Source organism: Aulonocara sp. 'chitande type north' Nkhata Bay, linkage group LG6 (genome assembly GCF_057382095.1).
Source record: "Aulonocara sp. 'chitande type north' Nkhata Bay isolate Kocher_YH1m ecotype deep benthic linkage group LG6, A_spYH_male_GT1.1, whole genome shotgun sequence".
Taxonomy (NCBI): domain Eukaryota; kingdom Metazoa; phylum Chordata; class Actinopteri; order Cichliformes; family Cichlidae; genus Aulonocara; species Aulonocara sp. 'chitande type north' Nkhata Bay.
This window is the reverse complement of record NC_141349.1, coordinates 44,776,297-44,791,669: the sequence shown is the minus strand read 5'-3', so window position 1 is coordinate 44,791,669 and position 15,373 is coordinate 44,776,297. Positions and strand designations below refer to the sequence as shown.

Sequence of the window (15,373 nt, the reverse complement as noted above, 5' to 3'; positions counted from 1 at the left end):
TTGCTGCCCTCCACAGGTCAGGCAGGTGAACGGAGACAAGGATCAGGACAGCTGCAGACTCATGTGTCTGCGTTACTATAATAAGACTAACTCACCTGGTGTGCTCTCAGTCAGTTATTCAGGTTATTGTACTCGGCCCTGAAAATCTTAGAAATATGGTATCTAACCAGATTCTTACTCTGGATGGCATTACCTTGGCCTCCAGTAACACTGTGAGGAACCTTGGAGTCATGTTTGACCAGGACATGTCCTTCAACGCACATATTAAACAAATATGTAAGACTGCTTTCTTCCATTTGTGCAACATCTCTAAAGTTAGAAATATCCTGTCTCAGAGTGACGCTGAAAAACTAGTTCATGCATTTATTACTTCCAGGCTGGACGACTGTAATTCATTATTATCAGGAAGTCCTAAAAACTCCCTGAAAAGCCTTCAGCTGATCCAAAATGGTGCAGCAAGAGTCCTGACAGGTCCTGATGACCTTTGATCCCTCTGTGTGGGGTTCCAAGAAAAGTGTTTTTTTATTATCAGACAAACAGCAGAGAGAAGACAGCGCCACCGTGTGGATGTAAATATTTATTTTCTACCTTAATAAATACATTTTCTTCATTTCTATTTGTTCTGTTTTGAGGTAGAATTCTTTTACTTTTTAAATAAAGTTCCATACAAACTGTTTTCTACTTTTTCCCTTTTTAATAACTAGGATCAAACACAGATCCATTTTCCTCTTTTTTATCTTCATCATCATCATCTTCTGACAGGACACCACGACAGTCTGATAGCACCACCGTTATAAATAAAGTTGTATCAAATGTTTGGTCAGAGTTTGTGAGAAAGGCACATCCCGACAAACCAGACACAGCTACACGACACAGCTACACGCCGTCCACAGGTCACAGCAACACGCCACAACAGCAGGAAACACGTCCTCACATTAACTGTACAGCAAGAGGTGAACTCGGGTCAGAGTTCAGACCGAGGAGTCGGGGGAGCAGCATCAGAGGAGAAGAGGAGGAGACTCTTGTGAACCCAACAGGACTGCAGGGACCTCACTGACACTTCCACACAAACAGGCTGCAGAGAGGAGACGAGAGACAGACAGCAATCAGTAACAACCAGCCAGTCTCCAACCTTCCTTTCAGAGTAGGAGTGTGAAACAGCAAGCAGACCATCTGCAGACGAATGGCTTATTGGAAGAGTTTCAGTCAGGTTTCAGAGCTCATCACAGTCTGGATTCAGGAGACACTATCTCTACTTTTAAGATTCAAACTTTCCTTTTTGCTAAAGCATATAGTTAGGGCTGGACCAGGTGACCCTGAATCCTCCCTTAGTTATGCTGCAATAGACGTAGGCTGCCGGGGATTCCCATGATGCACTGGGTGTTTCTTCTTCACTCACTATGTGTTAACAGACCTCTCTGCATTGAATCATACCTGTTATTAATCTGTCTCTCTTCCACAGCATGACTTTATCCTGTCTTCCTTCTCTCACCAATCACAGCAGATGGCCCCGCCCCTCCCTGAGCCTGGTTCTGCTGGAGGTTTCTTCCTGTTAAAAGGGAGTTTTTCCTTCCCACTGTCGCCAAAGTGCTTGTTCATAGGGGCTCATATGATTGTTGGGTTTTCTCTGTATCTATTATTGTACAATCTACCTTACAATGTAAAGAACCTTGAGCCAACTGCTGTTGTGATTTGGTGCTGTATGAATAAAATTGAACTGAAAACATACATCCTGAAGGTCCTGAATCTTTTTCTCTGTGAAATATTAGAATTTTGTCTCAGGGGTCCTAAAACGTCTCATTTAGATCAAGTAAAAAAAACAAACAAACAAGCAAAGCATGAGTTTACTGTCTGAGCTGCTCTGCAGTCAGTTTTCTGCCCACGTTTGGCTGGTTTCACTCAAAGATTTGGTGTAATTCAGGTCTCACCTGCAGTCGCTGCCGCCAGCGCTGATCACATATTTATCATCGCAGGAGAAGCGGATGTTGGTCACGTGAGCCGAGTGGCCAAAGTAACGCTTGTGCTTCGCCTGGAAATAAAGACAGAAGGTGGCGCTCAGTGTGAGCTGAACCTTTCAGTGATTTCTCATTTTCGGAGCTCACTTACAAATTTTTCGGCGCAGGGGAAGTCGAAGAGCTTGATGAGGCCGAAGTCGTCTCCGGTCACCATGTTGACTCCAGCGTGAGAAACGCAGGCACAGTTAACGTCGGCCTTCTCGGCGTTACGAGGCCAAATGCCGACAACCTCGTCCCCCACGATGCTACGAAAACCGAACAGAAACGCCTCCGTCAGGTCGGTCACACCTTAAATGAGCTCAGGAAGGTGGCAACGCTTCTGGAACTAGTTCCTGTTTTTTATTCATGAAAAGTTCCTCCAGATCTTCCTGAACCCATCCCAATTTGAATCCGTGCTTCCTGTTTTTAGTTCAGGACTCCATGGCGACCCAGGGCTGGAGGATTAGTGCTCTGCAGCTGGGTCCCAAACCTCTGAACTTGTTTACTTCCCTAACAAAGGCCCGGCATGAGGGAACCCCACCACCACCAAGGACAGCCCCATCTTATCGTTTTGTTTCTTGGATTAGAGAGGGCCCTGATTCCTCTGCATCCCATAAAGCAGGGGGCTCAAACTCCAGTCCTCGAGGGCCGCTGTCCTGAAACTGTTTCATGTGTCCCTGCTCCAACCTGAATACAGTTAGCAGGTCATTAGCGAGAGAATAGGACCAGACTGCATGCTGAGGCGGTAATTCTTGATTCATGTTACATAGGGCTGCCACAATCCATTATTTTGATAGTCGACTAATCGGATCATCATCCATTGGATGTAAAACTACAGCTTATTGCACCAGCAGCATCTGCTCTTATATAACCATCATTAGCTTACAGCTTTAAGTGTTTAAGGTCTGTGCTAACTAACAATAAAGACAAGATGATAGTTTATTAAATTTTAATGACATTTGCAGATTGTTTCGGTGAAGTTTAATAAACTCCTTGCTATCTAAAATATAACAGGACACTGGAGTATATTCTCCAGCATCTCACACTTCTGATAATCAGCTGTCTGCTTGACGTTTATTCAGCTGTGTAAAAACTATAACTTTAATCTCAGCCAAACCGATTTACTCAGGAACAAATAAAATACTGAAAAAAGCCAAACAATAACATGTTTAAGTTCTCTAAGTGACTCATATATCATGTTTAACCTGAGTAGCGAAAGACGGCGGTGGGTTTGAAAACGATTTGCCGGGAGTCCGGTGTTCTCACGGTGCTAGTGACCTAGCCCCCGGCTAGCTATCGAGCTAGTGGGTAACAGACGTCTCCGAAAACGTCGGAGCGCTTTTGAAAATATGTGGTGTCCTGATAAACTGAGCAGATATTTGAGGTTTACACAGCTACATTCTCGCCTGAAAATATGTTAAACGTTTATTTTGTGACCCAGAAAGAATAATAAGAGTAATATTAAAACTAACTAGCTGCCGCCATTGTTGGAAACTGAGCTGGGCTGCGCTATGAATTCTGGGACACAACTTCTTCTTCTTCTTCGGGGTTTAACGGCAGCTGGTTCCTTGTACATGCAGTGCTGCCATCTTCTGTTTCAGTCCGTTATTACACTCTTAAATCCTACTGCTTATTCCTGCGTCTTTTGTGATCTTACAAAGCTTCAAACGACACGTCGACTATTAAATCAGTCGTCGACGATTTTGATAGTCGACGTAATCGTGACTAGTCGACTAATCGTGGCAGCCCTACTGTTACAGCAGCTCATGACTGAATGAACACAGTGCAATAAAAGTAAATTTTTCCAAACACTTACTCGAGTAGGTAGGGTTAGGGGTCACCACCTCAGCATGCAGTCAAGTTCTATAGAGCCTTGCTAATCACCCACTAATTGTATTCAGGTGTGATGCAGCAGGGACACATGGAATAGTTTCAGGACACTGCCCCTCGAGGAGTTTGAGACCCATACATGGTCTGAGGCATTCCCACTAACACTAACATTAGCTAACATTAAGCACAGCAAATCAACTTTTCTGCCTCACCTGGTCCAGGTTGCCCAGGTGATCCTGTCTAGGATGGGCTGATCCGTGATCACCTTCCCTGAGGGAACTTCGTGCACCTGCCAGGTGTAGGTGCTTGTGGACACCTGTGAATAAATCAAGACATTGAAAACCAGCTCTCACCTGACAGAGCTCTGACCCACAAGGAAAAGGTCAGAGGTCACAACAACAGACCCATGTGTCATAACTCAGCACGTGTCTTCTTAACCTTTAACCTTTATTTAAGAAGGAAGTGAAAGTACCTGGATGTGTCTGCTGTCAGCAGAGAAGTCGATCTGGATGACACACCCGGGAATGTCCTTGCAGTAACCAATCCGATTAAGCGATGGCCCGAGAGAGAGGTCGTAGAAATCCACAGCGCTTTCAACTGAGCCCACCGCCAAGAACCGGTTATCTGGACTGAACCTGAACAAAGAAATCCAGAAACTGAAGTTAGTCCCAGAACTGTTAGAGGCTCCTGTTCGTGCTAATGTTCAAACCCACCGAATATCCTGGATGGCCACGCTGCGGTCTCTCTTCTTGCCCCAGACGGTGAGCGAGTTGACCAGCAGGACGATGAACTCCCCGTTTTCCATGCCAATGGAAACCATTTCTCCGTTGGGACTGTAGGACGTGCACTTGGCAGGATGGCCCAAACTCACCTTGTTCAGGAGTTTCTAAGACAGAAAGCAGGATTAAAGGAATACACCGTACCAGGTGAGGTCGGCAGCACACCACAGTTCAACCCCGTACCTTATCAGCCAGGTCCCATATTCGGATGGTCCCGTCATCGCTGGCGGAGATGAAGACGTCTTTGAAAGGGTGACTTGTCAAACCCCAGATCCCTCCCTGAGTGTGTCCGTTGATCATGGTGTTGGAGGCAGCGTTCTTTTCTCCAACCTCTATGATCTCCCCATCCTTGGTTCCCACCAGGATTTTACCCTGTCAGAGAGTTGGAGGTTACTCTTCCTGTCACTGGAATCACAATAACATCAAGCACCACGGACCTTCCACTGTGTGTTCTTCACACCTTTCCTCTGCAGACAGATCGGACGCTCTCCACCGGTTGGCCGGTCTCCAGCTGAAAAGCTCGGCAGCGCTTCATCTCCTGGTCCCAAAGCTTCACAGCACCACCCTCTTTGGTCCTGATGAACAGCAGCAGACAGTGGGATTTCATGTTTTTTATATACATCAAAGGAATCCAGAAGAAGGGTACATCCCTAAAATGGATCTGTCTGAACCCTCATCTTCACCTGGTGTAACCTTTAACCTTTAGCCATGCTTGTGGCCGGTCCACACGGTTTATAGCCGTGTTTCCCAACCACTGTGGTGCGGCAGATTATCTGATTCCACCTGATTAGTACTCTAAATGACCGGCGTGAGTAACGGGCAGAACAATGGCATTCTCTTCCACTAGAGGGCAGTACAACTACCTGCTCTAATTCAATGGGTCTCCAACTGCCAGTAAAACAGAAGAAGTCGAAGAAGAAATTACATAATCCTCACGCTGTGAGACGATGCAGCGCATAATAGCAATAGATAAATATTTGAACAGAAACAGCAGTCAGTCTGACCTGGTCCTGGAGAAAACTCCGACCCAGATGAAGGCCAGAGCATGAGATGGGTCAGAAGAAAGCAAAAAAGGTAAACTGGGGACGTATGTCTGTGAAGGTTCTCAGTCATCCAGGTCATCGTAGTCAAAGGAGCTTGCAAAGAAAAGCGTCTGGACTTCTTTAAGTTGCTTGAAGATGTTTCACCTCTCATCCGAGAAGCTTCTTCAGTTCTAAGGTCAAATGGTGGAGAGTCCCAGATATAGGACGATTGGGGCGACCGTGGCTCAGGGGGTTGGGAAGCGTATCTGTAACTGGAAGGTCGCCGGTTCGATCCCCGGGCTCTCTGTCCTGGTTGTTGTGTCCTTGGGCAAGACACTTTACCCTACCGCCTACTGGTGTTGGCCAGAGGGGCCGATGGCGCAAAATGGCAGCCTGGCTTCTGTCAGTCTGCCCCAGGGCAGCTGTGGCTACAACCGTAGCTGCCTCCACCAGTGTGTGAATGTGAGAGTGAATGAATAGTGGCATTGTAAAGCGCTTTGGGTGCCTTGAAAAGCGCTGTATAAATCCAATCCATTATTATTATTATTATAAACCTAGTGGGAGTTTCCCCCCACAGAGGGACAAAAGGACCCCTGATGATCCTCTAATCACCTGAGCCAAGGTGTGAAACTGGGTGTGGGTCCCAATCAGCCAGAGTTTCGGGTGAGCTCACTGTGAAACCTGGCCCCACCCTATCATGCGAATCCCTGAGGTCAGATGGCCCAGGATGTGAGTGGGCGTTAAGGCGTCTGGGGAGGTCACCATTTGACCTTAGAACTGAAGAAGCTTCTCGGATGAGAGGTGAAACGTCTTCAAGCAACTTAAAGAAGTCCAGACGTAAACTGGGGACAAACTGAGCCAAGCTCAGTGCTCGGGGGAAAATGATCAATATGCTTTTTGTTTGGTGGTGTGCTGTGTGATTTTTCATATGAGCCGTGCTCCAAAAGGTGTGGAAACACTGGTTTATAGAGCCACTGTGGCATCACCCACTGTGGCGTCACTAGAGATGGACCGATCCGATATTACGTATCGGTATCGGTCCGATACTGACCTAAATTACTGGATCGGATATCGGAGAAAAATAAAAAATGTAATCCGATCCATTAAATATCACACCTCACAAAACTTGCGACACGCCGTAACTCGCCTCAGAACGTCGGAGCAGTATGCATCACGTGATAGAGCGGCTGTGGCATGCGGGACCTGTCGGTGGTCTGGATAGCATGTGGAGCATCGCTAGCAACCCGGCATTTCATCTCCGACAAAGTTATCCCCGAGAGAAGTAAAGCAAGTGTGTAAGTCCATCTCTGAATGTTTGTAAAGCATTCCTGCGTTAAGCTTAACGAGCGACTGCCTCTTCTTGCTGCTGCTTCAATCATGAAACTGATCAATGATCAGCTGATCATCTCTCTTGTTTGTTTTTGGCCCACTTTGCACCAGAAAGAGGAAACCAGCGGCTGAACAACAGCAGCACGTTTAAGCTTGATCAGCTGTTGTTAGAATTTATTTAATATTACTTTCTACTCGAGGATCTTTTTCTATGTAGCTGACGGCTGGTAACTGTGCAGGGGCGCATCTAGCAAAGTTTAGCCAGGGGGGCCGATAGGGCATGAACAGGGAAAAGGGGGCACAAAGACATACTTTTCTTTCTTATTCTCATTTAAAATGTCGAGCTTTTAATAAATAATTATCTGACACCCAAAGTTTTAATTTGATGTAAAATGAATAGAAGTCCATTACTGTATATAGTAACTATTAAGTCTAATATATATACCCTAGTAAGCTATAGTACTTTTTCCTTTGGGAAGGTACCATCTGTGCAGTCTGCAATTTTGTTGAAGAAAGATGTTGAATCTATTTAATATTTCTTGAAAAATAATTTATTTCTGTGCATTTTTTTTCACACTGCATCAAATTAAGGTTGATTACGTCGATTAAGCATCATGAGGTGGAGCGTGAGGGGTGGTTCCCTATTTTTTATTTATTTATTTTTGTTGTTGCTGGGAGTTGGAACCCTATTAGTTAGGTTGCTTAATATTTATGCTAAGTACTCTTTAAAATACCAGAATAGGGAGGATGGTGTAGGTCTAAGTTTATTAGATTGATCAGTATTGCTGAACTATGAAATTTTTTTTTTGCATACAGGTATAACAGAATAGCTTTAGTGTAGTTGTTGTTTTAAACTTGAGTATGAACTTATACAAAATGCAGCAAGATATTTAAAAAACAGTTTTGTTGATTAAAAAACATTATATCGGATTCATATCGGTATCAGCAGATATCCAAATTTATGATATCGGTATCGGACATAAAAAATTGGTATTGTGCCATCTCTAGGCATCACCCACTGTGGCATCACCCACTGATTCCGGAAGCCATCGTTTAGAGCATGGATTTTATCATGAGCTAATGCTAGCGACTTTTGTTACCACAGACTATATGAAAGCATCAGTCAGACAAAGATTAGCAATGTCCAATCAATCACTGCGCACCAAACCTGGAGCTCCGCCTTCTTGGACCGTCTGTTAGTAAAAAAGCTCCAACAGCACAAACACGGTCCAGAGGTCCAGTTCAGGTGAAGCCTAGCAGACAGCTAGGAGCTACAACTACCTGTGTCACTATCCACATGTAATTCAAAGAGGCCACACCCCTAATAATGCAAACTTTAAATGACTGGTTGAATCTGGGACCATTTTTTTGTATTAACACCAAAAGCAGGTGGTAGGTCAGCATCTTCAGGAACTGCAGACTCACGGTCGCTCCTTCCCCCCAGTAACAATAAGGCCGTCCCTCAGAGTGGTGTACATGGTGAAGACGGGACCGCTGTGCGCCTTTGCCACCACGCGCACCAGGAAATGCTCCCGCCACACGTACACGTCTCCGTTGATGGCGCCAGTGAATGTCAGGTTGTTCTGAGTGAGACAAACAGCGATTTACCACAAGTCCGCAAACACCAGAGCGTTACATACAAAAGCAACGTCAGCGTTTCTTACGGCGCCGAACGCAACAGACAACATGGTCTGCATGCGGCCGTCCTCCACTGAGCCGATCACACCTTTCTTGTACATGAGCGAACCTCCAACCAGAGTCCAGAACTTGATGTGTTTGATTCCCACCGACACGAACTGGGTGTCAGAGTCCGGCCGGAACTCCACCACGAAGATCCGCTCAGTGTGGCCGCCCTTACTCGTCACCTTGGTGCCTGACGGACAGGTAAGAGGTCAAAGATCGTCCCATCTATGTCACATACTTTGTCTTGTTTGGTGTGGAACAGATGGTCCAAACAATAATGTTTCCCCCCCGAGGCATCATTGATAACAACCTTAATCCTGAACCTCGAGTCATTAGGTAATCGTGGGGATCAGGAACAGTGTTATCTGTGTAACCCTCGATAGTGTCAGAGCACCAAGAGCTAATCTCTTACTCCTTCCAACAAACTGCCAGCAGTCAGAAGCTGAGAGCATCTCACAATCGTTCATCTGATGAAAGATGTTGGGTACCTTCCTGCCACCTCCACACTGTGATGGTGTGTTCAGGCTCCACCCCCACAGACAGCAGCAGCTTCCCTGTAGCGCTGAAGTTAACGTAGCCGACGCCTTTAGCGTGCGAACACCGCAGGATGGACAGTGTCTGCTTGGTCATGGCGTCCCACACGTGGATGGACGGGGCGAGGCCTGCGAGGAAAGACCAAACCGTAGAAACCACACAACTTCACAACCACAGAACCGAGGTAGGAAGTACCAGGACCTGAACATCCAAGGACCTGTGGACCACAGGACTGAAACACCAAACAACATGTGGGATCTACAGCTGAGCTCCTCAGCATTCTTCAAGGAACAGGAGAAAAAGGGAACCTCAGATCTACAGCATCGACAAACAAAGGAACAGATTTAGCAGGAAGTGGGGCAATGAAAGGAAACGAGCCAAGGAATGAAGGATGGTAAAGAGGCCAAGAAGAAAAGGATGAAGGACCTGAGGGAGTTATGGGAGCTGTGAAATGGAGACGCAGTGTCGTGGAACGAACTTGGATGGATGAATAGACCTTATCCCATTCAGGATCTTTGGGTACTTCCAGCGCCTGAGTTCGCATGCTGGGTCACGGAGCAGCGCCATTCAGAGTGTGGAAATTCAAAATGGCTTCTTTCAAACGACCATCTCTTTATTAACACTTTCAGTCATGATCACATGACCGGTTCGCTCCCGAGGTCCCGGACCACCTCAGCTCGGCAGAGGAAACCTCAGAAGACCAGAGAGGAAGACGTGTTTTTAATCGCGTCCTCTCTGGAGAACAAAGAGAGGCTCAGGAACACGTGATCATGTGATCATGCCCCGACAGCGTCTGCATTAACACGACTGACCCGGAGATGTTTCTAAAGGATGGAAAGCAGCCTCTGAATCACAGCTTCAGCACACACGGCACAGACTGCACACAGAAACACCGACGTCATGCCCACACGAGGCTCTCGGCCGGGCTCCGAGTCTGCCTACTGCCATGCTCGTGCTAATGTGGAGACGCCTGAAAACACCGAGTTCAGCCACGCTGACGTTGCAGACGCTGAGAAAATAAGAGAAATGGATCCTCCAGCAGTGACTTCCTCCTTACTGAGCAGCCTTTAACGTGCTGCTAGACGACGGGTTAAAGATCTCTGAGAGTCGGACTGTGGTGCACGAACCCTCATTCAGACTGCACCTTCAAAAACAAAAAACTTTGGCCTTGACTGTCGGGCTCGCACCTCGTGTGATGTTGACGTTCCTCACAAAACCTGTACATAAACCCGACGGCTCGGCAGACGCACGCCTGGCGTCCACGTTGATTTCCGTGTGAAACAATTCTAAAAATGTAAGACCTGATGCTCTCGGACGTTTCTGTGGCGTGGAGCGTTCAGCGTGATGTTCAGTGTTTTCATCTGAATCCACATCAGTGCAGACGAGTCGGGGGCGAGCTACGATCAGCGTCCTGACTCATGATACTCACCAGAGAGCTCCGCCTCTACACGCCGGGAGCGAATGACACCAACACGTTAATAAACTCAACCTGTGTCTGTGTGTGTCTGTGCGTGTGTGTGTGTGTCTCTGTGTGTCTGTGTGTAACGAGGGTGGTGAAAGAAGGCTTACCTGGCAGGTCAGTGATGTCACCTGGTGAGGAGGCGGAGTTGATGAGGAAGCAGTGAGAGAGAACAGAAGTGGGATGGGCCAACAGCAGCCAGCTCATGCATGACAACAACATGATGACTGAACGAATTGAATCTAACAGGCGAGCGCGCCGGGCGCCGACATGACGTTTACTGGACATTAGAGGTCAGCTGACCCGTCAGATCTGGCTCAGTCTCTGGGGACAGCAGAGCGGGCGCTCATGCAGACCTATGTTAGCGGCGTGCGAGCGGGCGCGGCACTCGTGCCCGTCTCTGACGGACTCACCGATCTGCCCGGTGGCAATGACGTTCTGGTACTTCGGATGCTGATTGACGGTCAGGCAGAGGATGTCATCTGTGTGCTCCAGGTAAAAACTCTGAGTTCCTGTCAGGAAAGGAAGCAGCAAGTATGAGGTCACCGGCGCCAACAGTTACTCAGAAGGCGCGACAGCGTTTCACCCACCTGCTGACAGGTTCTGGATCACCACGGCAGCAGCAGTGTGGAAGACGATGTCAGCGCCGTCATTGAGGTAGTGCAGGTTGTTACGGCAATCGAAGCCTCTGTAGCCAAAGACGTGCTCCAGGACCAGCTCCTAACACACACACACACACACACACACACAGAGACACACACACACACACACACACACACACAGAGACACACACACACACACACACAGAGACACACACACACACACACACACACAGCCACACACACACACACACACACACAGCCACACACACAGAGACACACACACACACACACACACAGAGACACACACACACACACACACACACACACAGCCACACACACACACAGCCACACACACAGCCACACACACAGACACACAGACACACACACAGACACACACAGACACACACACAGACACACACACACACACACAGACACACACACAGCCACACACACAGACACACACACAGACACACACACACACACACAGACACACACACAGCCACACACACACACACACACACAGACACACACACAGACACACACACACACACACACAGACACACACACACACACACACACACACAGCCACACACACACACACACACACACACACAGCCACACACACAGCCACACACACACACACACACACACACACACAGACACACACACAGACACACACACACACACAGACACACACACACACACACACACAGCCACACACACAGAGACACACACACACACACACACACACACAGCCACACACACACACACACACACACACACAGCCACACACACAGAGACACACACACACACACACACACACACACACACACACACAGACGCACACACAGACACACAGACGCACACACACACACAGACACACAGACACACACACATACACACACAGACACACAGACACACACACATACACACACAGAGACACACACACACACACACACACACACAGACGCACACAGAGACACACACACACACACACAGACGCACACACAGACACACACACAGACGCACACAGACACACACACACACACACACACACAGACGCGCACACAGACACACACACACACAGACACACATACACACACAGACACACACACACAGACGCACACACAGACACACACAGACACACACACACACACACACACACACACACACACACACACACACACACACAGACACACATACACACACAGACACACACACACAGACGCACACACAGACACACACAGACACACACACACACACACACAGACGCACACAGACACACATACACACAGACACACATACACACACACAGACGCACACAGACACACACAGACACACACACACACACACACAGACGCACACAGACACACATACACACAGACACACACACACACACACAGACGCACACAGACACACACACACACAGACACACATACACACACAGACACACACACACAGACGCACACACAGACACACACAGACACACACACACACACACACACACACACACACAGACACACATACACACACAGACACACACACACAGACGCACACAGACACACACAGACACACACACACACATGAGTCGAGGGCTGCGTCAGCTGCTCCCGGTAAGCAGAGGTCCCACGCTCACCTCCACCACCTTCTTCTTCTTCGTCACGTTGTTCTTCAGCAGTTTGTCGGGAAGCGGTGCAGCTCGGCTCACCGGAGGCCTGAACAGGAGAACCGACATCAGACACGCACGTCTGAACCCACAACAGGAAGCAAAGCGATCCTACCTCTCCTCCACGGGAAGCTCTTTGTGCTGCAGGTGAGGTTTGGTTCCTGACATGTTTCTGATGCTGGCCGAGTAGATCTTAGTGACGTAGTCCACCACCTTCTCCCGGGCCACATCGCTGTCGTACCCTAAAAACAACAACACGACACAGAGGTGACGACGAAGGTCAAGAACCGAGAAGAGAACATCTTCTGTGCAACATCTCTAAAATGAGAAATGTCCTGTCTCAGAGAGACGCTGAAAAACCAGTTCATGCATTTATTACAGCGATGTTTTCCTCCGCTCACCCTCCAACCAATCACAGCAGCTGCCCCTCCTTGAACGAGGCAGCTGCTGTTCTGAACTGGGACTGTAAAGTGGAAATGAGTTGCCGTGGTCACGGTGTACCTCCGTCCTCCTCTGTGTCGTCGTCAGACTCCTCGCTGTCCACAGCTTTGCTCTCCTTGTGACCCGGCAGCTCTCTGGTCCAGATCATCAGCGCTGTATCAGCCCCGCCCACTGTCAGCAACACTGTGTCATCGTTGGACCAGCGGACATTGGTCACGTTGGAGCTGTGACCCACATACTTCTTAAACTTGGCAAACTGGCCCTGAGGTCAGAGGTCAGAGGTTAAGATGAACAGAGCCTTTGAAAGTAGACGTTTTGAGACGTGGCGTGGACTCCTCTCTCACCCTGGACGGGAAGCTGAAGAGTTTGAGGAAGCCGAAGTCGTCTCCGGTGGCCAGCAGTTTGCGGTCTTTGGTGAGCGAGGCGGCGTTAATGAAGCTGAGCGTTGGCCATATCCCCTCACAGGTGGGACCGAAAACGGACGTCCAGCTCGCCCATTCCAGCTTCTCGAACTGAAACAGAAACACGGCATGACCTCTGCAGTTCAGTCGAAACGCCTCACCAGAGCTGTCGGCGCGCTCCTGACCTCGGCCACGCTGATGTTCTGTCTGCGTCCTCGCGGCGCCTCAAAGAATAGCTGCTCTTTGGCTCCGGTGTTCACCTGCAGCAGCTTACCTGTAGAGGTAGCACATGAGAGTCTGACACCACCTCACCGTCATGTAAAGCTGCAGCCTGCTATTAGTGGAAAGTGTGTCCTGAAGGTGGCGCCAGTGACCGCAGCACAGGTGAGTCTCACCTCTGGAGTCCCAGTCGATGTGAGTGACGTAGCTTCTGGCTCCTTTGCAGATGCCGACTCTCTTGCTGGTCAGGACGTTGTAGATGTCCACAAAAGAGTCGTGCGAGGCCACAGCCAGGTACTTCCCCGCATCTGAAACACACACCTGACTCATCAGCGACCCACCGGTGACCTTCATCCTGTGCCACACCTGTGCGCTGAGTTCAGGTACCTTGGGAGAAGCGGATGTCTGAGATGAGCTCTCTGCGATGGTGAAACGTCACCATGTCTTCCAGCGTGTCAGCGTTCACCACCAGGAAGCTGCCATCATTTAGGCCGACCGCCAGAGCTTTCCCGTCCGGAGAGAAGGCACAGCACCGCCCACCTGACAGGAAACACAGCACAGGTAAGAAAGAGAGCACGCCAAGGTTTCACATTTGCTCGTCTCACCTTTCTTGAGCTTGCGGACAGCCACCATGCGGTGATTGGCTGACAGCTCCCAGATCCTCAGAGTTTTGTCGTCACTGACGGTGGCACAGACAGGAAGTAGAGGGTGTGCCGCCAAACCCCACACCTCGCCCTCCATGTGACCCTGGCACACACAGGTGTGAGGTGTACAGGTGACTGTGTCAGTGCACTGTAGCGATTCAATCTCAGTGAGGTGGGGGCGGAGCAGGAGAGCCCGTGACAGATTGGTGAAGTTAACTTACCTGCACCAGCAGCGTCATGGGGCCGCTCTTATCGATCTCCAGGATCTCTCCGTTCTTGGTTCCCAGCAGGATGTGACCGTGGCCCAGCGTGATGGCTCTGATGGACGGGTTGTCCTCCAGCAGCAGCCCTGCTCAGAAAACACGACCGATCACCTTCAGGCGCTCGCGCCGTTCAAAAACACCCCGATGCTGGCGTCCCCTACCTTTAGAGGACGGAGACAGGACGGCCCGCTTGATGGCGTACGTTTTCAAACATCTCTCAAACATGTCGTCCCAAAGCTCCACGATGCCGTCTTTCCCCCCCGTCACAAAACCCTGGACACAGGAAGCAGAAATGCAAACAAGTCTGTGGTTATGATTTTATTTTGAAAGGATCGTTGTCATGCTTCCGGGTCACCAGTGTTTTTGAGTTCTTGTGTTACTTTGTATTCATGTTCTCGGTTCATGAGTTTGGTGTGTCTGTGTCTTCTTCCCCTTTCCTGTTCCCTTGTCCTCCTCCTCACGTTTCTCCTCCCCAGCCTGTCATGTCTCCCCTCTCGCGCTCTCTCT

The 15,373-nt window shown here is 48.9% G+C and overlaps 1 protein-coding gene across 5 annotated transcripts in view; it reads right to left on the bottom strand.

The window, feature by feature from the left end:
* Positions 1–557: 557 nt before the first annotated feature.
* LOC147328696 (echinoderm microtubule-associated protein-like 6) overlaps positions 558–15,373 on the bottom strand; it is a 40,226-nt gene continuing 25,410 nt past the window's right edge. For 2 of the 5 annotated variants that reach the window (XM_086297261.1, XM_086297264.1), the window contains exons 19-43: positions 15,028–15,139; positions 14,825–14,952; positions 14,565–14,706; positions 14,347–14,499; positions 14,136–14,267; positions 13,926–14,014; positions 13,684–13,851; positions 13,400–13,601; positions 13,014–13,140; positions 12,869–12,947; positions 11,221–11,350; positions 11,044–11,142; positions 10,741–10,761; positions 10,601–10,615; positions 9,126–9,299; positions 8,619–8,827; positions 8,380–8,537; positions 5,064–5,178; positions 4,787–4,975; positions 4,538–4,710; positions 4,297–4,459; positions 4,037–4,140; positions 2,107–2,260; positions 1,929–2,029; positions 558–1,075 (exon numbers count right to left, since the gene is read on the bottom strand). In XM_086297261.1, the coding sequence (XP_086153387.1) occupies positions 1,051–1,075; positions 1,929–2,029; positions 2,107–2,260; positions 4,037–4,140; positions 4,297–4,459; positions 4,538–4,710; positions 4,787–4,975; positions 5,064–5,178; positions 8,380–8,537; positions 8,619–8,827; positions 9,126–9,299; positions 10,601–10,615; positions 10,741–10,761; positions 11,044–11,142; positions 11,221–11,350; positions 12,869–12,947; positions 13,014–13,140; positions 13,400–13,601; positions 13,684–13,851; positions 13,926–14,014; positions 14,136–14,267; positions 14,347–14,499; positions 14,565–14,706; positions 14,825–14,952; positions 15,028–15,139 (3,162 nt within the window). In that variant the 3' untranslated portion in view covers positions 558–1,050. Of the gene's footprint in view, positions 1,076–1,928; positions 2,030–2,106; positions 2,261–4,036; positions 4,141–4,296; positions 4,460–4,537; positions 4,711–4,786; positions 4,976–5,040; positions 5,179–8,379; positions 8,538–8,618; positions 8,828–9,125; positions 9,300–10,600; positions 10,616–10,740; positions 10,762–11,043; positions 11,143–11,220; positions 11,351–12,868; positions 12,948–13,013; positions 13,141–13,399; positions 13,602–13,683; positions 13,852–13,925; positions 14,015–14,135; positions 14,268–14,346; positions 14,500–14,564; positions 14,707–14,824; positions 14,953–15,027; positions 15,140–15,373 lie in introns of those variants that run through there. The other 3 variants (XM_086297262.1, XM_086297263.1, XM_086297265.1) reach the window with 3 other exon arrangements.